Source organism: Chanodichthys erythropterus, chromosome 3, assembly GCF_024489055.1.
Source record: "Chanodichthys erythropterus isolate Z2021 chromosome 3, ASM2448905v1, whole genome shotgun sequence".
NCBI classification, from domain to species: domain Eukaryota; kingdom Metazoa; phylum Chordata; class Actinopteri; order Cypriniformes; family Xenocyprididae; genus Chanodichthys; species Chanodichthys erythropterus.
Window position 1 is genome coordinate 22339024 of NC_090223.1, and position 24674 is coordinate 22363697.

Here is a 24674-nt window from a genome sequence, read left to right on the forward strand (position 1 = left end):
AGCAGGTGTTTCCTGTGTGTCACGACTGAACTTCCTGTCCTGAAGAAAATCTCCACAGCTCACTGCGTCTGCAGAAGACAAACTTCAGCATCAACTTCACACCATATTCACATGAATGTCAGGCCATCAGGAGCATTTTGATCATTATAGTTTAGATCGTAACTTTACTGTATCAAATAATAGTCATTTCTGCATCTGTCACTAACTCTCTAGTTCATTATCAGTCATGTGATCGTCTCCATCTGTGTAATTCATCTCTCAACCATATTCAGACATTCATCTCTGATCTTCACAGATGATCTTCTCTAGCAGTAACACTAGTTTAATTTGCTCTTTCCACTGAAGATGGCAGCAGAGGTTTCATATATTTTCAAACTGAAGACGGTTTATTTGAGTCTTTGATACACTTTCATTGTTCAGTCTTTCATTGCTTGTAGAAGTGAAAATTGACTTAGTAATGAATAAGAAAACAAGAAATCAACAATAAAACTGTTTGTTTAACATGCAGTTTATTGAACAGGTTGTAAATCTTCTTACGTTCGCATTAAAGCCAGAATATCGTCTGCAGAAAACGACACAGTTAAAGACATTCTTGAACTATTTTTGATAGTTTCTATATTCATGATTTCTATCACACTACGTCAGAAGATATTATTACTCATAATCAGTCAAACAACACATCAGATTGTCTGAGTTCATTCGCTGCAGTCAGATTTCTTGATGTTTGTTCTGGTGGTTTTTGAGGCGACAGAAGCTTCACATGTCAGATCTTTGTCTTTGTCCCACTCTGAGCTCTCAATGGTTAAATAACTGCTCATCCTGAACTTCTTATCAGGCTGCTGTTCAGCAGAGCCGGTGAAGACGCCTTCAGTGACTGAGTTCCCGTTCACAAGCCAGCGCACATCAGCAAAAGCCGCAGGCATGTGATCGATCAGACACACCAGAGTGACTTTACTGGAGCTGATCAGCTCTTCTCTGGATGGACGGAGGATGTTCAGCACAGGAGGAGCAACATCAGCATCTGCACGACACAAACCACCATTAACATGATGGACAAACACATCTGCATCTAATACTGAACAATGACTACATTTAAAGCTTTCATTTCTACAATTTCACACATCACCATGTCAACAAGTAATATTTTATTGTATTATTTAATAAAGAACATCATTATTTATGTTCAATACGTGCATCTGAATGTCCTTGATAAAAAATAACTTGTAACATAAAAATGCTCTATTTGAGTATTTTGTTGGATTTTTGTTATCAACATCAAGATTTTATGTTAAAATGTACATGAATATATATGGCACAGTGTATATTTTAGCTGCTGACACTATATATATATATTTTTTAATCATTTTTGTAGTGAAAGTCTTTTCAGTTTATTTCAGGACTGTTTACTGGAGGTTCTTGATAAAACTGTCTGAATTCACACATTTAACTGTAAATTAACTACAAGGTAAACTAAAAATAAAGAGTTTATAAATCTATAATGAAGTGTAGACTATATGTAATACAGTGAAATGATTTTACCATTGAAAATACAGTGTAAAGATGACTTACCCGTCACAATGAGTTTTGTTCCTTGTCCGAATACCACAGTGAAACATTTCATATGTTCAGCCGTACAAAAACCTCCTCAGTCTGTGAAGAGACACAAACAGAAGTGAAACACTCACTCAACCTCATCTGACTGTGTCCTTTACACATTTAATTCATGGAGAAACGCTTCAGATTCAAACACAGACACTCATGTTGCTGTTTTAGTCTTCATATTAGTTGTGTTTGACTGCTGTGTATTAAAGTGCTTTCTATGATTTATGGCTGTTGTTATTCTGCAGGTGTCAGTGACTGCAGTGAATCCTGCTGTTGTCTCAGTCAATGAAGGACATGAAGTCACTCTGAACAGAAACACATGAAGATCTACTGATGACGGACGCTGGAGGAACATTCATTACAAACTAATGGGACTTTCTGTCTCCAGAGAAGCACAAAAACAGAAATTTAGAAGAATGTCTGAGCTGCTCTTTTACAAATAATTAAAGCATAAAGTGAACAGTGACTGTCCAACTACAAACAGGACAAAATATCATAAAAGCACCATAAGAGATGAGTTAAATTATGGGACAGTAAAGAAACATGAAAATATTCTCAGCATCTGTGATGAGTTTGTAATTTATCATGAATGTGAGAAGTGAAGTATTGCTCTTATCATCTGTTGTCTAGAAGCAGAAGTGAATGTGAGCAGTGAGGAGGTTTTTGTCATGCTGTGAATCACTGTGATACGGACTCACTAGCAGTGTCGTCCCATGTGCCACAATAATAAACTGCAGAATCACCAACATCCACATTATTGATGATCAGACGATAATCAATATTTGACTGAGCTGTAGATGTGAAGCGGCTGGAGGTAAAACCATCTCCATATAAGTTAGGGGCGCTGTGTGAATGATAAAATCTCAACACAAACTGAGGAGCTGAATTTGGAGTCTGTTTATACCAGTAGACATATTTACTCTCATCCTTTCTAACGTTACAATCCATCGTCACAGATTTCCCTTTTTGTTCTGTCAGCACAGAGGGTTTCTGTGTGACCACTTTTACACATCTGACACCTGTAAAATTATAATAAATAAAATTAATCAACTTTGACACCCGTGAGAGAACAACATGTTTGTAGTGAAATGTGTAACTTACATGACAGAAGAGTGAGGAGAGTGAAGGAGAAAATGATCAGCATCTTCCTGTGATGAGCAGTTTGAGTTTAGTGGAGAGATGAAGAGAATAAGAGAGATGGAGAAACTCATATATGAGGAAGAGAAACTCTGAAAGAGGGAGGATCACTAGAGTTCAGCCAATCATTTCATCCTCCTGATCAAACACAGACTGATTTAATTCTCTTACTTAATTCACATATGGAAAAAATCATGTTTCCTCTATTCCTGCTGATTGAGTGTTAGTTCAAAGACAAATCATTGAGAAGTATCTTACCATTCAGATAAGTAGAGGACTCAATTGCCGTGAACAAAGTGATGAAAGTACGGTGGCTCCTGTGCTCTCCACACACACCAGCGGACACACAGAGGAAACATCAGATGATGACGAGCTCGAGTCCATTGAGTGAAACAGTCTCACTGCAAACTCCTCGTCTTTGGGTCGTGAGCACAATGTCACAGAAACACAACACATGAAAGAGAGCACAGAAACATGAAGCATCCACATGACACGAAATCAAAAGAAAATCAAATCACAGGCTGCAGAAAATAACAGGAAACTCCCTGATCCGTGACAAGAGACACATGAAATCAAATGTGTATGTTACAGATTATTTCAGCTGCTAACCCACAATTCATGAATCAATCCACCATTTTCTCACAACTATAAACACAATCTCACAACTTCACACCAGTTTGTACAAACCTCAAGCTTCCACGTCAAACTCGAATATTTTAATCAAAAACATCTTCTGTCACAATCAATCTTTGGCTTCAGATTACACACAAACTTAACAAACACACAGGCTTCTGCACTGACTAGTTTGAAATATATTACAGTATTAACAGTGACAGTGACAGTATTTACAGCACTATAGCAGTTTGTTGGTCCTCTGACAAAAGATATTGTCTACTCTTGTCCACTAGTTGCCGTTCTTCAAAAATACACTACATGTAAGTTTGGCTACAAATCAACAGTTTCGAGTTTGAGGATGTAGAAGATGTGCTCCAGTATTTACTGTACAAGAACAGTGAAATCTCTGGTACTGGACTGATACTGTGATTATACTGTGTGTGTAATAGTATAAATAACCCTGTAGATGATTCTGTAGACCAGCTTCACTCATGGTCATGCTTCACACAAAAACTAGACTGCCTCATATTTCAAACGTTCTTTCAGTCCCTCTTCTTCAGTTTTTCCAAGTGTTTACACACTAAAACTGTAACTCAAAACACAGTCAGCAAAACCTGAAACTCATGTATCAAATCCTTAAACCAAGTCTGCAAAATTACAGGCACAAATTCCAGCCCTGCTTTACTCTCAGTTTTCATTTCTATATCATACTTGTAAAACACTACAGCCTTACAGAAAATACGCATATTTCAAGGTCATTTTATTAAATATTCAGGCTACACAACTACCACTTTAAGCCACAGAAAGGTATAAAGACATCATTAAAGTGATCCATGTGACTCCAGGGGTTTAACCTCAATTTTATGAAGTGACACAAGTACTCTTTTGCTAAAAATTTACTGCTTTATTTACAAAATATTAATCTCCAACGTGTTCACAAGAGAAGCACACCACATGTGTGTGACGCAAGAGAAGACGTTATTGCATGAACGCGTTTTAGAGATTAATATTTTGTAACTAAAATGAACAGCATTAGTCAGCAAAGCATCATTCATCACCATGCCAACCTTGTTCCCAACAACAACGCCCTTCCCATCGGATTCATGGACACACTCCAGAGGGATGAACCAGAGCAGCAGATGTTGTGATCTGGGACAGTGTGAGTTTCCATTGGGCTGCTCTGGTCCACATCTGGTTCACTGATCACCCACACTTCTGTTCTTCCAACACTTTCCCCTTTCCTATCCCAGAGTTTTTTCAGCATGATGATGGAAGGTGTGTGGCCGTCATCCTCCTGCAGGTATCGTATGACTCTTCTCCAGACACTGGAGATTCATATGGTGAAGTTGATGTGGTTTTCAGCGTCTGGATCCGTGACTTCTGGAGGTTCTTTCACTGTTCAGCCAAATTTACTTTTTCTTACATTTAGCATGTTTTTTTTGTTTTTGTTTTTGTGTTTAGACTTTTAAATAGCCACTTTGATTTTTTTTTTGTGTTCAGAAAGCCCTCTATCTTACTGAATGCTATAGTTTTGTTTAGAGTTTTTCGACAATGGACCAAAGATTCAACAAACGTGTAACCAGTTGGGGAATCTGTATTTTTCTTTCTTTTTTCCCCTCTTCTCTTCCTCTTCCTCTCTCTCCAGTGTGAGGACACATTTTCCAGAGCACATGATAACCTGATATTTATATGATCTTGAGATTCTGATAATCGTCTCATCAGTTTTGCCTCATAATATTTACACATGGATAAATGTGTGTTATTTGAGTTCACATTATTGTGACAGATTGAGTTCATTATATTCTGTATTTGTGTCTTCTGAATGAAAACATAGTTCAATTTTGCAAACATTGTTAAAATCTGTGTAAAGTTTTGAAGAATTTTAATGTGTGTGAAAATGTGTTTATAGTTTTGAGAAATTCTATTGAGAACTGAATAAATGGTTTTGGGAAATCCAACCAAATGAATCAGTTATAGTGTGTTAGAAAACAAGAAAAACTGTAATACATTTAAAATATATTTACTTGTAATATTGAATAAAACACTACAGTTAAAATTATGATCAAGTATTTTACTTGTGCTGTAATATGTTAGTCAACACATCAAAATAAGTGTACTTCTTTAAAACACGACAAAGGATTATTAAAACATGATTGGAAACATTTGGTGGTCTGATTGTCAATTACAGAAAGATAAAGTATTTTAAAGTTTGCTGAGTATTTGAAATTTATGTGACTTCTTAACAGATGAAGTTTGTGTGTTTCAGTTCTGAAAGAGTTCAGAGGAACATCATGATTTACATAAAGCTAAAATTATGAGGCACATTGTGCAGGTGTGTCCTGAGAGAGAAAGAAAGAAAGAAAGAAGCAGTGCCAAAGATTTTTAATTAAATTAAATTTTTAATTTAATTCATGAAGTGTCATGTGAAAAAATGACAAAAAGTGAAAAACTGAAGCATCACATACTGTAAGTCTGTTAGTGAAGAAAACATGCTGGTCACTTCAAAGAAGTTTGTGCTTTACATCTGAGAGTCGAGAAACCTGCTGTATAGATTCAGAAGACCTGAAATAGATCATGTTTACTGTCCTGTTATATGTTTGTTTGTTTTTGATTGTTTGTTTGTTTTGTAAAAAATTTGATCTAAATAATTACTTAAAGTAAAGAATATTTTCAACATTTGTAATTAGTTTCTAATTCATCCTGAATGTGAGAAGTGAAGTATTGCTCTTATCATCTGTTGTCTAGAAGCAGAAGTGAATGTGAGCAGTGAGGAGGTTTTCGTCATGCTGTGAATCACTGTGATACGTACTCACTAACAGAGCTGTCCCATGTGTTACAGTAATACACTGCAGAATCACCAACATCCACATTATTGATGATCAGACGATAATCTGATTGAGATGAATGTGTTGATGTGAATTTAGGAGCAGAGAAACCAGATCCATATTCAACTGAGCTCCAGCTATCACGAAATCTTTACATATGCTGAGGAACTCCTCCTGGAGTCTTTTTGTACCATACAGCCTGATAATTAGTTACTGTCCCCAGATTACAGTCCAGTGAAGCCGTTTGTCCTTTATTGACTGTGATTAATGGACTCTGAGTCACTACAGTCACTCCACTGACACCTGCAGAATAAACAAGCTTTATATGAGATTGTGTGTCAAAACACTTGAAATCTGACATCAGATCTGATGAAAACTTACAGGTCAGAAGAGTAAAGAAAGCACTGAATATTGTGATCATCTTGTGATTTGGTCCGTGTGACGTGTAAAGATGAGCAGTGCTGTAGAATAATGCTGAGATGATCAGAGAGAGAAACTTTAAGACAGTCAAGAGCTCTGAGAGGGAGGAGCCACTGAAAGACCCGCCCACCTCCTGCAATAGACCCGCCCACATCTGACAAACCACACGTGTGCTTCTCACTTCATCACTGAGGAAAATGTTACAGTTTTACTCAATAAATTTGACAAATTTCTCCAAACTCATATCACTGCTCTTAAAACAATTAACATGGTGATCTGAACACTTTATAATTGTCCTAAACAGATTGTAGTTTTCAATCATTTCATGTCATGTCATGTGTGTCACAATTGCATTATCTATTAAATCTATTTTCAAAAGTAACAAATATTGTTATGCAAAAATAAATAAATAAAAAATAAGAATAAACACGAGGATGGCAAAAGAAAGGTGTACAATTGTAAGCTGGTGGAAAGAGTTGAGGAATGAGTGTAATGAGAGGAACAGGTAGAAAGAGATGAGATGAGAGGAGGAGAGAGATTGAGAAAAGTGGAGGACACTGAATAAGAGAAGAAGAAGAGGAGAAATTGAAGACATGAACAGAAAGGAGAGGATGGAAGAGGAGTGAATAGATGTAGAAGGTAAAAACTTTCAACTGAAATGGGAATCACCATAATTGACCATGTAATAAATCATGAGCTCTTCTTGAGAGAAACAGGAAACAGATCCAGAGTGTTATGATGACATTCCACTTCTACAATGATGAGGATTTTACTGGACTATTGATAGTGTACAGTTTAGTTTGAGACTATCTTAGAGTGGCACGTTCTGTAAATATCCAAACATTTTTCAGAATTTAAGTTCAAAAACTGATGATACCTGACGTTTGTTTTCAATGTCATTTTTAAACAATAATAACCACAATGGAAGAGGCCTGTGGAGATGTTGAGGCAGAAGAACTGAAGAATTTGATCAATAAAGTTGAGTGATTTACTGTACAACATAAACATGATCGCAGTACTGTACAGCAGTAAATATTTGCTGCATATTTCTGTATGTAATATTTTGGGGTAGGGGACTCTTCACTGAAGAACTTTATGATAAACATGTATTTTCATTCATTTCATATATATATATATATATATATATATATATATATATATATATATATATATATATATATATATGGGTCACTGATATTTGAATGTGGTTTATGGTATGGTATTAAGCTTATTTTTTTTAATTCTATAATAAACTTCTCATGAATGAAATTAAATTATATGAAAAAAAGTGATAAAGTGTGTCGGTGAAGCACAGTCACAGCTCACTTTTTCCACTAGAAGAGAATCTTCATCTGTCACTACTGCACATCTTTTCTTGTTTCAGATATGCTATATATTTGCTTTATATGAAATATACAAAACAGATATTAAAAAAAAGTAAATGTATGCATCCATCAAAACATTAATTTTATTCTTCAAACTTTACATTCAGTTGTCCTCACTGTTAAATAAAAAATATAAAATAAAAATAAATACATCATAAATGTCCAACATGCCTCTAGGTGACCAGTCTATAGAGTTACACTTGATTAACTCAAATAAAATAATGTATTTAAACAAACTGCTGGTGTATATTGAATTCAAGAACATGTGAGATGTGTGTAGAAGCAGAAGTGAATGTGAGCAGTGAGGAGGTTTTTGTCATGCTGTGAATCACTGTGATACGACCTCTTTAACAGAGCTGTCATATGTTTGACAGTAATACACTGCAGAATCACCAACATCCACATTATTGATTGACAGATGACAGTCAGACTTCGACGGATAAGATACTGTAAATTTAGGAGAGGAGAATCCAGATCCATATGTAGGCGAGCTCCAGCTGTGGTACGAGTTTAAAACAAACTGAGGCGTTCCTTCTGCGACCTGTTTATACCAGCGTCCACCATCAGTAGAGCTGCCTGTGTTACAGTCCAGTTTAGCCGTTTGTCCTTTATTGACTGTGATTAATGGACTCTGAGTCACTACAGTCACTCCACTGACACCTGCAGAATAAACACACCATTAATGAGACTCAATACTCACGTATGACATATTCATGATCGTATCAGAAGTGCATCTTTAACTGCAGTCTAGTGACGTCTTACATGACAGAGTGATGAAGAGGATGATGAAGACTGACAGCATGATGTGAGTGTGTGATCAGGCCCGGATTAAGAACACGTTGGGCCCTGGGGCTATAGCAACACCAAGGGCCCCCTTTCATCCGATTCCCATTTCATTTTATCAAATCATTTTATATAAGCACACTAAATAATCCATGCTATTTAACATATTTTAAAATATATTTAACATATAAAATATTTAACATATTTTAAAATTGTATTGCATATATTGCTGACACAATAATTCTTTCCTCTGATTAACACAAAATAAACTATTTTGAAGAATGTGGGTAACCAAACAGTTGATGGTCCCCAGTGATTTCCACATTATATATATTTATTTTTTCCTACTATGGAAATGAATGGGGACCAGCAACTGTTTGTAACCCACATTCTTCAAAATATTTTATTTTGTGTTCAACAGAAGAAAGAAACTCATTCAGGTTTAAAACAACTTGAAAGTGAGCATGTGATGACAGGATTTTAATTTTGGGGGTGAACTATCCTTTTAAGGACAAGGGTCCGCATGCTAACTATTAGGATGCTGTCACTTTAAGACCTGCACGCATCCGATTTTCTCAACTCACTTCAGACATAACCAACTGTGTTTATGTAAACCTTTTGTGTAATTGACAGTATTATAGCGCAATCAGACGCGAAAGATGAAGTCCAGTAGTCAGGTGCTGTTTGACAGGCTTAAGTGTGTGTGCACGCTTCGGGTGTATGGGGTCAGAAAAAGCGCATCTCAGAACAGCACACGAATGACATGTTTAACTGGCAGGGCTTTAAAGTACATGCAAATAAAGAATTGATTGCGAATAAGTGCAGTGTCCCGTGAGTAACTCTACCGCTGTGTTAACGTGTGATGTGAATGTGTCGAGGTCGAGTTGTACGGATGGAGGCACCAGAACTGCAACTGATAAAATGTGCTTCAAAGGCAGATAGTTGGAGACAAGTCACTCGACATTGGTGTTCGTCAAAAAACAGTAGGAAAGTTAATTCGGGATTTTTACACAGGTGATGATGATGAGAGAAAAACACTGACATTCTGAATCCACAGCAATAAAATCAATCGACTCGTCCCTGTAAATGTTGAAAACACCTTACGTTTTAATGAGAAACAATTACCATCCGAATAGGGCTTAACTCGTAATAAAAATAACTTGATGCAGCTGCTATCTCACCTTTTTCAACGTGTAAAGCACGCAGATCGGCGACGGTGTCGGGTGAAGATAATTGTGAGCTGCCGCTGCACGCGGGGTCTTCCACTGGCTCGAATGTTTTATGTGAACCGAAGCAGTTAGTCAGTTTTGTAATTTTTGCTGTAAGATTAGCATCCCTTTTCTCCCTTTCAAGCTTATTTTTCCTTTTTTGCGCACCACTATCACTTTTTTTTTTTTTTTATCATTTTGAACACCAGCGACGCTGAACAAGCAATAAAGGTCAATTTTCTAGTCTAGGCCTACATGCGACAGCATAACGCAAAGAGGCGTTTCCCGATGTCATGCCACGAATTGTAAAGTGATTTTGATTGGACGGTGATTTATCTGTCAGGCACATTTTCCAATCATTTTTTCTTGTTATTTTATTAGACACAAATCAACCACCTTTGACTTGTCAATCTCATTTCCTCCAGCCAATCACGGGCCCCCTCTACCCGCGGGCCCTGGGGCTTCAGCCCCACCTAGCCCTTATGTTAATCCGGCCCTGTGTGTGATGTGAGCCGACTGAACAGAGCAGAGCGATCCGAGACGAGCCATAAGAGACTGAAGAGGGAGGAGCCTCAGTGACATCATCATTCATCATCATACACATCATCAGAAACATCACTGAGTGATTGACAGATCAACATATTTGCATAAACTCCATTATTATCAAGGGTTTTTGAGTTATAAGTCTCAAACATACTGGATTGAATCTTTCTTCTGTAAGAGGTTTGGTTTACAAAAGAGTTTCTTCTTCATTAAAATAACTCAAGTAACAAAAACAAAAGATTGATAAGCGTCTGATGTTCTGAAATAATCAAAACCCGTCATAAATGAGTGTCACTTTGCCAGTATTTTTCATTCATTTTATTGCTCTTTTATTATTGTTCATGTACAGATGAAGATCATTTGTTGTTAACGCTCTTGTCTGGTTGGATGAACAGATGAAAAGAGACAGAGAAACTGATCATTTGCATGGAGCTGATTATAACAGCAGGTGTTTCCTGTGTGTCACGACTGAACTTCCTGTCCTGAAGAAAATCTCCACAGCTCACTGCGTCTGCAGAAGACAAACTTCAGCATCAACTTCACACCATATTCACATGAATGTCAGGCCATCAGGAGCATTTTGATCATTATAGTTTAGATCGTAACTTTACTGTATCAAATAATAGTCATTTCTGCATCTGTCACTAACTCTCTAGTTCATTATCAGTCATGTGATCGTCTCCATCTGTGTAATTCATCTCTCCACCATATTCAGACATTCATCTCTGATCTTCACAAATGATCTTCTCTAGCAGTAACACTAGTTTAACATTTGAAATCTGATCAAATACACAAGAATGGTTAAACGTCATGTTCATTCATCACACATATCCTCTAACAGCTAATAGTTGACAGATGAATCTGTTCAATAATCATGTAATCGTTCTGTCAGAAGAGCAGATCAGTTTGACTAATGCAGATAACCAGGAGTCTCATCTGAAGTGAAGAGAGACAAAATACAGTCAAGTTCATTTCATTATGAAACACATTCAGTATCATCTGCTGTTCACTGATGTGTTTGAATGTAGCAGATTATCCATGTTAATACAGACAGTTTATATATCACTTTTTAGAGAATTGTCATTGAACTATAATATTAATTTATGGAAGAAACATGACATTTTCCCCCCTCATATATGTGAAATAAGTAAAATTATTGAATCAGTCTGTAAATGACCATTAAATCCTCAATCACTGAAGTAGGCCGTCATCTTTACCTCCAACCTTAGAGGGCAGTGTTGCCATAGAATTCCTGAGAAAGGATTTCACAAGAAAGGACTTTATTATTAAGATTGTGCCAAAAGTTACTTTGTTTTGGTTTACTAATAATTCTCGCTGCATACTTAATGTGGACATTTGTATTCTTATTTGTTTTATTAAGTGTTTACATTTTTACCTCACATGCTTTTATTTTGAAGTCTGGAAAAGGAAGTGCAGTGGCACCCTGTGTGTACTTTTGCGCACTTTTTAGGTGAAGCGTCATTCTGATTTAACGTTGCAAGAGATAAACCTTTGGGTATTCACTGTACAAATGTTCGTTTAAAAAGGTTTCTTTCTACATCTTAGCTCCTGGCTGAAGGGCACAAGGTACCGTTTTAGTTTTATGTTGTGTTAAACTTTGAAGGATTTTAAAGTGTTTATTTTATCTATCTCTTTCTTTAGCTCATGTTGTTATTGCCTCGTCAGTGTTTCTCTGGATTTGCACTCCAGATAAATTGTTTACACTAAACCAGCACTTTATTTGGTCATTTTATATAATTAATTGATGCTTTTCTCTCTAAATTGAGATTGTCAGTTTTACTAAAATTAATTAATTGTTAACTCATGTTTCATGTAACGTAGTTGACGTTGCACTCTAAAAGGAGATTGTTGTAATTAAAACAATAATTTTATATAGGTTATTACGTTAGCAAGTTTACTAAAATGTGATTTATTGACACATTATTCATGATGTAAGCCAATTAATTGCAAATGTGTATTTGTTTATAGATTTATGAATATTTGTATACAATTTGCAGGCAGATGTCTAATGTTTGTTTGTTTTTATTTAGCTCTTACGGTGTTTTGGAAATTAAATTCTTTATAAACATCAGTTCCTGAGAGTAAGCTGCATCTGTTCAGCCGGGAATGCTACAGTAAGAGCTTTACCCAGAAGAACAACAGCTTCACCTAATCAGTCCTTCCTCACCTCTCTCAGCTGTCTAAGGACAACCAGAGGACTTGATCTGATAATCTGGTCCAATGCACTCCTGTAAAGAAAATGGATGCTTCTGAAAATAAAGACCCCGACCAGCAAGTGGAGGCCCCTCATAATGGAAAGGAAGAGGAGGAGCTTCACCGTTGTAGTCGACAACGCAACCCCACGGAGAAGATGCGTGCATATAAAAAGGAGGAGGCCCTGAAAAGGGAGAAAAGGTTGATTCAGCTGTATGAACAATGGAAGGACCTGGCTCGCAACACAAGGGAAGAGCTAAAAACAGACGTTAGTGAGAGTCAACTGGTAGTGCTTATTAACGCACTTGAGAAGGGAAGGGATGATGTTATGCATGTCTACATGGAAATCAGAGATTACATTGCTCCATCCAGTGACACTAGACGCAGAATCGACACGTGTGAATCTGTGACAAAAGATATTTCAAAGATAATTTTTGACAGAATGGCATGTCTTGAGGACTTTGACAGAGAAAATGTAAAACACAGCCTGCATGAGTTACTCCATCACAATTATGCTCGCTCCGTCTATGGATCCACAGTCTCACGCCCCACATCATCAAGGTCTACAGCTATGTCCATTGCAGCCAAGCGTGCAGATGCAGCAGCTGATTTAGCAGCCAAAGAAGCGGAATACTCAGTCATACAAGAGATCGAAGCTCGAAAGTGTGAACTGGAAAAACTAAAGGCAGAGAAGGATCTAAAAGCAGCTAGAGCCAGACTGCAGGCCTATGATCAAGAAATGGCACAGGAAGTCAGCATTCATTCTTCACGCTCGCATACAAGGGAACAGCAGGATGTGAGTGTAGCGGTGCAGCAGCATGTGGTTCCATTTCCCATCCAATGTCCTACCAACATCACAGCAACACTACCTCCTCCAAAATCTGATATATCTTATCTCGCTCAAGCTGTTCAAGATAGCATAACCCTGAACAGACTGCCTATAACAGAACCATCTGTGTTCAGTGGTGATCCTATCCAGTTCATTGAGTGGAAGGCTGCATTTGTGTCGCTCATTGATGGAAGAGCTATTTCTTCTGCTGACAAGCTGCACTATTTAAAAAGGTATGTTGGTGGGCCAGCTCGTAAGTCCCTAGATGGTATCTTCTACAGAAATGATGATGAGGCTTATAATGATGCATGGAACAAGTTGAACCAACGGTATGGTCAGCCATTTGTCATACAGAAGGCATTTAGAGAAAAACTAGCTAAATGGCCTAAGATTCAGCCTAAAGATGCTGAAGGTTTCAGAGATTTCTCTGACTTCTTGAATGCGTGTCAGCAAGCTATGCCTCATGTCAAAGGGCTTGAAATATTGAATGATTGTGATGAAAATCAGAAACTTGTACACAAATTACCAGATTGGGCAGCAGCACGGTGGAACCGTCAGGTCACGCAGACACTTATTGAGACTCATGACTTTCCAAAGTTTATAGATTTTGTGACCTTCATGTCAATGGAAGCAGAGGTTACTTGTAATCCAGTCACCTCCTTCAGTGCTCTTCGTGCCTCTGACCCCACTTCAGAAAAACAAAACCTTAAGGACAGTAAAAGGAACAGGGCTAATGTCTTTCACATTCAAACGGCTACAGAAAATAAACAAAATGACAAAAACGAACAAAAGCCCACTAAAGGAAATTATAATATGTGTCTCTTCTGCAAAGACAGCAAGCATAAGATTCACAGCTGTTTTAAATTTGTGGCAAAGTCATTAGAAGAGAAACGGAAATATGTGAAGGAGAACAAGCTCTGCTATGGTTGCATGAGACCAGGCCACAGTGCAAAAGACTGCCGTCACCGTCTATCCTGTGACACCTGTAGAGGTAGACATCCAACGTGTCTACATGATGAAAACTACACAAAGAAAGTCAACTCTGCACCAACCTCAAACCAAGGTGGCACAGAGATGGCTACTAGTACGTCTCACAAAGTAGAGAATGATGAGCCATCCACCAATACTTCAATGATAGTGCCAGTGTGGGTATCAACCGAAAGGGATCCAGCCTTTGAAAAACTTGTTTATGCTCTGCTTGATACCCAGAGTGATACTGTGTTTGTCGACCGAGATCTGAGCAACAAGCTACAAGCTGACTCCTGTCCTGTGAGACTGAAGTTGACAACCATGACTGCAAAAGATGTTGTTATGCCGAGTGAAAAGGTGTCCGGTCTCAAAGTAAGAGGTTTCAGCTCCCCTGTTGTCCTCAACCTTCCTCCTGCCTACACTAAGGACTCCATTCCAGTGAACCGTACTCACATCCCTACTTGTGACACAGCACGACACTGGAAGCATCTCTCTACAATAGCGGACAAAATTCCACCACTGCAGGATTGTGAGGTTGGTCTCCTGATAGGCTACAGCTGTCCAAAGGCTTTAGCACCAAAACAGGTGATTTTAGGAGGAGACGATGAGCCTTATGCAGTTTATACAGACCTAGGATGGAGTATTGTTGGTCGTCTGTCTTCACACCATGAATCACAAAGCTTCAGCACCATCTGTCATAGAGTCAGCATTAAAGAGCTTCCCCCAGTGACTCCAGCAGATGTTATTAAGGTTTTGGAGTCTGACTTCAAAGATGCTGGTGAAGATAATAAAACTGTGTCGCAGGATGACATCCTCTTCTTGAACAAACTGCAGCAAGGCATAAGGAAGAATGATCACGGGCATTACGAGATGCCTCTCCCATTCAAAGAGAGACCTCACTTGCTTAACAATAAGCAGCTTGCCATTGTAAGGATCAATCATCTTAAAAGGAAATTGTTGAAAGATGAAAGGTACAAGGAACACTATGTTAGGTTTATGGAAGAGGTCATTGAGAGAGGTGATGCGGAAGAAGTGCATGATGAAGGAAAGGTTGGAGAGAGGTGGTACATCCCTCATCATGGGGTGTATCACCCTAAAAAGCCAGACAAGCTCCGTGTTGTCTTTGACTGCTCCGCCAAGTACCAGGGAACCAGCCTCAATGACCATTTGCTCCAAGGCCCAGATTTAATGAATAAGCTGACTGGTGTTCTTGTAAGATTCAGACAACATCCCGTTGCCTTTATGTGCGATGTTGAAAAGATGTTTCACCAATTTCATGTGGAAGAAGCAGATCGAAACTACCTCCGTTTTCTCTGGTGGAAAAACGGAGACTTAACTTTACAACCACAAGAATATCGCATGAAGGTCCATCTTTTTGGTGCTACCTCATCACCTGGATGCGCCAACTATGGTCTGAAACATCTCGCCAAGGAGAATGAGTGTACGTATCCTCTTGGCTCAAAATTCATCACAACAGACTTTTATGTAGATGACGGTGTCACCAGTGTAGCCAGTGCAGAAGAAGCTGTCCAGGTAGCAAAAGAAGCTCGACAACTGTGTGCCTCAGGTGGTCTTAGACTGCACAAATTTATTTCAAATGACAAAGTTGTCCTGGATAGCATTCCAATTTCTGAACGAGCCATTGAAGTAAAGGCCCTTGACCTCAACTTTGATGACACCCCGTTAGAGAGAGCTTTAGGGATCCACTGGCACATTGATTCTGACAGATTCAGATTCTCTGTTGACCTCAAAGACCAGCCAGCTACACGCCGTGGCATACTATCCACAGTTGCATCACTGTATGATCCGCTGGGCTTTATTGCTCCTTTTGTGCTCCGTGGAAAATTAGTGCACCAGGAAATGTGCAGAAACGGAACAGGCTGGGACGACCCTCTTCCTAAAGAATTGCAGCCAAGGTGGGAGCATTGGAAAGCTGATCTTATGAACTTGGAAAAGATCAATATATCCCGCTGTTATGTACCTGCAAACTTTGGAAAGGTCATAAAAAGAGAACTTCATCACTTCTCTGATGCGAGCAACAGCGGATATGGCCAGTGTTCCTATTTAAGAGTCACAAACGAAAAAGGTAACATCCATTGTGCCCTGGTCATAGGTAAATCCAGAGTTGCTCCCATTAAGGTCCAGACTATTCCCAGGCTCGAACTGACTGCTGCTGTCATCTCAGTTGCCATGAGCAATATGCTTAAACAGGAGCTGGAATATGCAGACATAGAAGAACACTTCTGGACCGACTCCCAAGTAGTTTTGGGGTACATTAACAACGAAGCACGCCGCTTTCACACGTTTGTGGCAAACAGAGTGCAGAAGATACATCTCAGCTCTACTCCTCAACAGTGGAGATATGTTCACACTAATGAAAACCCTGCTGATTATGCATCAAGGGGTTTAAATGCTGGTGAGATTCTTACATCCAATTGGTTGACAGGGCCAAGATTCTTATGGAAGAAGGATATACCTCCTGTTGCAGATATTGACACAGCACTAATGACTGGAGATCCTGAAGTGAGACAGGCTCAGACACTGAGGGCAGAAACAACAGAAGTCACCCTCTCAGACCGCTTGTCAAAGCTGTCTTCATGGTCTGGAGCTGTACAAGCTGTGGCTCGCCTTGTTCAACGAGCCAAAGGGGATAAGTCCATCGGTCACAGTACGGTAGCTGAACGAGAAAATGCTAAACGCATCATCATTAAAGACCTCCAAAGAAACACCTATACAGGGGATATAAAGTTACTGAATAAGGGGGCCCAGCTGTCACCTAGCAGCAAGCTGTATCATCTTGATGCCTTTGTAGATCAAGAAGGAATACTCAAGGTGGGAGGAAGGCTTTGCGATGCACCCCTACCTAGCTCAGTCAAACACCCAGTGATCATTCCTAAAGATCACAATTTAACAAAGATGATCATTTCTCAATGTCATGAGAATGTCAAGCACCAAGGTAAGGGCCTTACAATTAATGAAATCAGATCACAAGGCTACTGGATTCCAGGAATGGGCAGAGCAGTAGCATCCCATGTGCATCACTGTGTGACATGTCGGAAGCTCAGGAGACCCACCGAAGAACAAAGAATGGCCGACCTCCCTTCGGAGCGTACAAATCCATCTCCACCCTTCACATACTGTGGTATGGACTGCTTTGGGCCCTTTGTCACTAAACAGGGTCGAAAGGAACATAAAAGGTACGGCCTCCTCTTCACATGTTTCAGCTCCAGAGCTATTCATATTGAAATGCTAAATGACATGTCTACAGATGCCTTCATCAATGGCCTGCGCTGTTTCGTTGCATTACGGGGAGCAGTGCGCCAAATCAAATGTGACCAAGGCACCAACTTTGTAGGAGCCAAGAATGAGATGAAAAATGCCCTCAAAGAGATTGATGCCGGTCGTCTGACAGTATTCTTAGCTGAGAAGCAGTGCGACTTTGTCCTAAATGCGCCCCATTCAAGTCATGCAGGTGGGGTATGGGAGAGACAAATCAGAACAGTGAGAAATGTTCTTCGCTCAACTCTCTCACTCTCTTCTGACAGACTGGACGATGCATCACTTCGGACATTCTTTTACGAAGCTATGGCGATCGTAAACGGTAGACCACTAACAGTTGACAACCTAAATGACCCCAACAGCCTTGCACCTCTCACCCCTAATAACCTGCTTACTATGAAGTCTGTTCCAGCATTACCACCACCAGGCAGATTCATCAGAGAAGACATCTATGCAAGAAAAAGGTGGCGTCATGTTCAGTACCTCGCAGAGCAGTTTTGGAGTCGCTGGCGTAGGGAGTATCTTTCCAACATTGCCACCAGGCAGTGCTGGCACAGAGCAAAGAGAAACCTGCGAGTAGGAGATATTGTCATGGAAAAGGCTGATGGTCTGCCTAGAAATGAGTGGCGGCTGGCCAGAGTTACAGAGACCACTACAGATAAAGATGGGCTTGTGAGAAGAGTCAAGGTATGTCTTGGTGACCGGAATCTGGAGAAGGATGGTCGTCGTCTCAACAAGCTGTCTGTCATTGAACGCCCAGTCCAGAAGCTGATCCTGTTGCTAGAGACCGTCTAGCTGCTTCCAATAGCAACCAAGTGTATCCTTTTCATTATATTACTTAAATTCTAGCATTTAATCTCCATAGTATGGGCACTCTTCATCCGTTTCTGAGTTAAAGGTCATTTTTTATTTAAAAATCATTTGTAATTTATATTTCTTAACGTCATACAACTCACTCATGATTTGGTGGGAGTGTAAATGACCATTAAATCCTCAATCACTGAAGTAGGCCGTCATCTTTACCTCCAACCTTAGAGGGCAGTGTTGCCATAGAATTCCTGAGAAAGGATTTCACAAGAAAGGACTTTATTATTAAAATTGTGCCAAAAGTTACTTTGTTTTGGTTTACTAATAATTCTCGCTGCATACTTAATGTGGACATTTGTATTCTTATTTGTTTTATTAAGTGTTTACATTTTTACCTCACATGCTTTTATTTTGAAGTCTGGAAAAGGAAGTGCAGTGGCACCCTGTGTGTACTTTTGCGCACTTTTTAGGTGAAGCGTCATTCTGATTTAACGTTGCAAGAGATAAACCTTTGGGTATTCACTGTACAAATGTTCGTTTAAAAAGGTTTCTTTCTACATCTTAGCTCCTGGCTGAAGGGCACAAGGTACCGTTTTAGTTTTATGTTGTGTTAAACTTTGAAGGATTTTAAAGTGTTTATTTTATCTATCTCTTTCTTTAGCTCATGTTGTTATTGCCTCGTCAGTGTTTCTCTGGATTTGCACTCCAGATAAATTTTTTACACTAAACCAGCACTTTATTTGGTCATTTTATATAATTAATTGATGCTTTTCTCTCTAAATTGAGATTGTCAGTTTTACTAAAATTAATTAATTGTTAACTCATGTTTCATGTAACGTAGTTGACGTTGCACTCTAAAAGGAGATTGTTGTAATTAAAACAATAATTTTATATAGGTTATTACGTTAGCAAGTTTACTAAAATGTGATTTATTGACACATTATTCATGATGTAAGCCAATTAATTGCAAATGTGTATTTGTTTATAGATTTATGAATATTTGTATACAATTTGCAGGCAGATGTCTAATGTTTGTTTGTTTTTATTTAGCTCTTACGGTGTTTTGGAAATTAAATTCTTTATAAACATCAGTTCCTGAGAGTAAGCTGCATCTGTTCAGCCGGGAATGCTACACAGTCTGTGTTTGATCAGGAGGATGAAATGATTGGCTGAACTCTAGTGATCCTCCCTCTTTCAGAGTTTCTCTTCCTCATATATGAGTTTCTCCATCTCTCTTATTCTCTTCATCTCTCCACTAAACTCAAACTGCTCATCACAGGAAGATGCTGATCATTTTCTCCTTCACTCTCCTCACTCTTCTGTCATGTAAGTTACACATTTCACTACAAACATGTTGTTCTCTCACGGTGTCAAAGTTGATTAATTGTATTTATTATAATTTTACAGGTGTCAGATGTGTAAAAGTGGTCACACAGAAACCCTCTGTGCTGACAGAACAAAAAGGGAAATCTGTGAATATGGATTGTAACGTTGAAAAGGATAATCATTATGTCAGCTGGTATAAACAGACTCCAAATTCAGCTCCTCAGTTTGTGTTGAGTTACTATCATGGACACAGCTCTCCTAGCTATGGAGATGGTTTTACCTCCAGCCGCTTCACATCTACAACTCAGTCAAATATTGATTATAGTCTGATCATCAATAATGTGGATGTTGGTGATTCTGCAGTGTATTACTGTGGCACATGTGAAAGCTTTGATGAATGGGTATCACAGTGATTCACATCATGACAAAAACCTCCTCACTGCTCACATTCACTTCTGCTTTTACACGTTCTTAAACTCAAAACACAATATGGGCACTTTGTACAGTTACATTAGTACAGTAAACATTGAAAAGTAAAATTAATGTTTTGATGGATGCATACATTTACTTTGGATATCCGTTTTCTATATTTTATATAAAGCAAATATATCTGAAACAAGAAAAGATGTGCAGTAGTGACAGAAGTAGTGAGCTGTGACTGTGCTTCACCAACACACTTTTCACTTTGTTTCATGTAATTCAACATCAACATCTCCACAGGCCTCTTTTATTGTGGTTGTTATTGTTTAAAAATGACATTGAAAACAAATTTTGTCATCATCAGTCTTCTTGAACTTCAATTCTTAAAAATATTTGGACATTTACAGAACATGCCACTCTAAGGGGCCGTTCACACAGAACGCGTCTTTGCGTCTAAAAACGCGAGACGCGGCGCTCAGGAGTGGTTTTTAAAAAAGCGCAGCGTAGAACGCGAGTGTCTCGAGACGCGCTTTTGAGACGTGAGGCAATAACGACAACAACGGAAATAATAAAAATTGGTAAACAGCAGAATTGACAGATACAAGTTTTGACATGGAAAAAAAAAGAAAATAAGATAATAATGAGCGCCTCCTCCGCCATGTTGCCGTCATATAAAACAGTTGTCATGCCAACTTGCTACTGTAAACAGAAGCTTGCAACGTTCGCCCCGCCTCCGAGTTCTTCTGATTGGTCCACTGTTTTGGAACTGACGTTGATGAGCGGCGCTGCGTGTAAAAGTTGAAATTCTTTTAACTTGACACGGCGTCTTAAAAACGCGGCGCTCATGTGTGAATCGCGCTTCTGTTTACAATAGCAAGTTGGCATGACAACTGTTTTATATGACTGCAACATGGCTCATTATGATCTTATTTTCTTTTTTTCCATGTCAAAACTTGTATCTGTCAATTCTGCTGTTTGCCTATTTCTATTATTTCCGTTATTGTCGTTTTTGCATCACGTCTCAAAAGCGCGTCTCGAGACCCTCGCGTTCTATGCTGCGCTTTTTTTAAAACCACTCCTGAGCGCTGCGTCTGGCGTTTTTAGACGCAAAGACGCGTTCTGTGTGAACGGCCCCTAAGGCTGTCTTAATATCTGCACTGGTTTCTATAGCAATGATGACATGTGTTGGTAGTAGGGTGAACACCTGGCTCTTGCTCTGTTGCAGGGACATGAGGGACAGATAACTTACTATTATTATAGGTGAATAAATGTTTATTTTATATTAGTTGACTTTTTGCAATGTGTTAACATCGCTAATAGGCTTTATAAAATGTTAATGATGGCGCTGAACGTCACTCAGTTTGGCACAGTATGATACAAACTAATTTTAACAGCACAGACTATTCAACTAAATAATGAGGTGAAAATAATTATCAAATAATCATTAAAAAGCACATTTACAAATAAGTATAATAAATTCCATTAGGAAAGACTGAAAGATTAAATGCATTCTTACCAGATTCAGTGCATCTTGAATGTATTATTTTTTGTCTGATCTGGCAGCTTCGAGTAGGGCCTTCTTGTTCATTACGTGTCTGTAGATCTCCAAGCAGGTGTAGCTGTGGTTCACTTTCACCAGGAGTTCATTTTTTATGAGTTCCACAGTGGCTCGGTTCCTTGTCTCCATGCAGGGGTCATCAGAGAAAACACCCTCTCCACAAACACGTTGGTGACATTAATGCTCAAAGCCAAAGATGCCAGAGCTGTCATGTTCGGGGCACTGACATGCTTCAGCAGAGCTGTCCACTTTGATGCAACAGGATTTGTCATTGATTTCCTTTACGCGTGGAAGAAGAATGCAGAATCCATCATACAGCTGGTTCATGTCCAGTTTAAAGCTCATTTTTAATACTTCGGCTGCTTCACGGAGGTCTTGGAAGCTAAATTCCCTCTTGATAGCCAGGCATGAGATGTGCTTTAGGTAGTTGCCATCAGTGAAATCAAACCACTTGTTTAGATAAGCAAGTGCTCTTTGAAAGAACATAAGAAAGTCCTGCTCTATAACAGCAGCCTGTGCGGTGGGAAACTGTTGCAGGAGAGTGCTGGTCTCCAATGCAAAGAATCGATCCTTTTCCCTTTGCACGAGTTTCAATTTGAGATTGGTCATCAACTCGAAAAGCTCACACACAGTTGTCTGGTCTCCCTCTACTTCAAATACTCGAAAAAAACGTTGAGGCTATTTTGCAAAAACATCAGGTATGCCTGGAGTTCACAGGGCACATCCTCTCCATCCTCAACATTTGCGAGCAGTTTTCAAAGTGCTGATGGACAGTGCTCTTCTCCAAGAGATTGACTGAAGGCCACAAACTTAGCCACCGTGTCGGCACGTTCTTGTAAAGAGCCGTGTACTCCTCGTCCACAAACTCAAACACTTCCTTTAATTCTTGTACACATTTAGCTGAAGAAGAAAAGTGGTTGGAAACTTTTGTGACTATGTTCTCAATGTCAATTCTCAGCTTATTGCCGGCATGCCTCCCACAGTTGTGTAGAATATGGGCCATGCAGTTGGCCTTGATAACTGAGGCATTCCTGTCCGTCAGTTTTTTATATACTGAGTTATGCACACCATAATTAACGCTGCGTTATCAGCTGAGTATGCAGAGATCCGTTCTAACCCCAGACTTCTCTCCTCGAGCCTTGAAACCACCTGGTTAAAAATCGCATCTGAGTTTTCGTTGCAATTAATCATAAAAGTCCAACAGTTTGTTCTGCACTCCTAGGTCGGGTGTGTAATATCATAATGTAACGGGAATTACTTGGTTGTTCCATGATTTGTTGCATCAGACACAACTGAGAAAGGTGGAAGAGAATCCGGTCTATCTGCAATCATTGGCGTATTTAACGGTTTCAAGCATGTTTCTAAAGATGCTGGTGCAAGCACACCTGTAACAATGGATGCACTTTTAGTTTTCCACAAGCAATCTTCTTTGCTATTTCTGAATCGGGGAAATGACCAGGGCTAGTTTAGTAGTACAGTCACCTGAACTGTACAACAAACCATGCTGCACATAATGATAGACATACTGTCACTTCAGCGGCTGTGATTTTATTTTGGTTGCTATCTTTTGGTGGAGAGAAAAAACTTGTCATGTTAGCGGTAGCATTTCTTTGCTGTGCATTTCTCTTGTGACTTTCCCCATCTCCATGTGTCCTTATATCCCACTCACCTCCATGCGTGATGGTGAAACTTCTGTGGCAAACACTACATTCTGCTTTTTTAGAGTCACCTGTAGCTGGTTTTAACCACGTATATTTTTTCTCCCATTCTTTATTATGCGAACAAAGATGCTTTTTCTTCTCGGGAGCTCCGGATAGATCCATTTTTTTTCTGTTGCAGATATAGTTTTTTTTTTTTCTTTTTCAAAGTTTTCCCGCTTTGGCTAGAACCAATAACAGCTGTGCTGCGCATGTTGGGTGTTTTCTTATTAACTTTTTTTTTTTTTTTTTGTGGAATTGAAATTAAAGGATGATTAAATAAAATGATTGTGACGATTTGCACAGTTATTAATCAATTTATGGGTGGAATATGAATATGATAATTCATAAGGTTTTATGAATTATTATGCACATACCGACCCAAGGGGGAATTAACCATATATGGTGAATTAACTACAACGAATTATAATCAATCACATATATGATTAGCTCTGTTTTAATAATTATAGAGAACTATCGGTCCGTCCAGCAAACCGGTAAGTTCCACAGACTCTTACGACAGAAATATTACCCTCTGGCCGCGAAGATAAATTTCTATGGTAGCATCCAAATGTAAAGCCAGGATATTAGAATCAGAACGTTAAAGTGACTTGGTGGTGGCTGAATGAGCAAGTGAACAACATAAGCGTGGATATGATGAATTTAATACACAGAACGGGTAATACAAAGGTTATACGGATAAATGGACACAAGTAGATACAAGTACATATAGGTGAAAGTAAAGGCAGAAACGAAAGAGATGATCAAAGCATGGCAAATTGCAACAGTCACCTTTAAGAGCCAGCAAGGAAACTCAGCATTTAAAATCGTAAAAACGTTATACTTGCATAGGTTCGTTGGGGTGCTTAGAGTTTCGGAGCGCTCGATTTGATAGTTGTTTCTTCTTCCGGAGGTTGTTTCGGCGAAGTTTCAAACGAAGGTTTAACTGTTGTAATATGACCGGAAAATAAAGAAGAGAGTCCGTCTTGACGGCAGGAACTCGTGCAGAAAACTACACTTTCTACTCTAATACTATCGTTTAACATGAAAACTAACC

General features: G+C 38.9%; 2 protein-coding genes and 1 gene segment (V, D, J or C); 1 reads left to right on the plus strand and 2 right to left on the minus strand.

Annotated features, from left to right (window-relative positions):
- Positions 1-465: 465 nt before the first annotated feature.
- LOC137017284 (immunoglobulin lambda-1 light chain-like) lies at positions 466-2809 on the minus strand. Its single transcript, XM_067381361.1, has 4 exons — positions 2704-2809; positions 2289-2621; positions 1570-1599; positions 466-1021 (listed from the first exon to the last, which is right to left on the minus strand). Exons 1-4 carry the CDS (start codon positions 2744-2746, stop codon positions 696-698), a joined length of 732 nt encoding a protein of 243 aa, XP_067237462.1. The 5' UTR covers positions 2747-2809; the 3' UTR covers positions 466-695.
- Positions 2810-8312: 5503 nt separating this feature from the next.
- LOC137004197 (immunoglobulin lambda variable 3-21-like) lies at positions 8313-8786 on the minus strand. The segment is given in 2 exon segments: positions 8313-8644; positions 8747-8786. Coding segments are annotated over 2 exon segments (372 nt in total).
- A 3121-nt stretch (positions 8787-11907) lies between these two features.
- The window catches only part of LOC137017282 (uncharacterized), a 36252-nt gene continuing 23485 nt past the window's right edge, over positions 11908-24674 (plus strand). Inside the window, exons 1-3 of the mRNA XM_067381355.1 lie at positions 11908-12105; positions 12570-19202; positions 19667-19942. Of these exons, the coding sequence (XP_067237456.1) occupies positions 12779-18604 (5826 nt within the window). The 5' untranslated portion in view covers positions 11908-12105; positions 12570-12778 and the 3' untranslated portion in view covers positions 18605-19202; positions 19667-19942. The remainder of the gene's footprint in view (positions 12106-12569; positions 19203-19666; positions 19943-24674) is intronic.

Coding starts and splice junctions, on each gene's coding strand:
- LOC137017284 (XM_067381361.1), bottom strand. CDS start 2,746: ATGCTGATCATTTTCTCCTTCACTCTCCTCACTCTTCTGTCAT. Junction 2,622..2,703: donor TCTCCTCACTCTTCTGTCAT/GTAAGTTACACA, acceptor ATAATTTTACAG/GTGTCAGATGTGTAAAAGTG. Junction 1,022..1,569: donor AACAAAACTCATTGTGACGG/GTAAGTCATCTT, acceptor TGTGTCGTGCAG/ATGCTGATGTTGCTCCTCCT.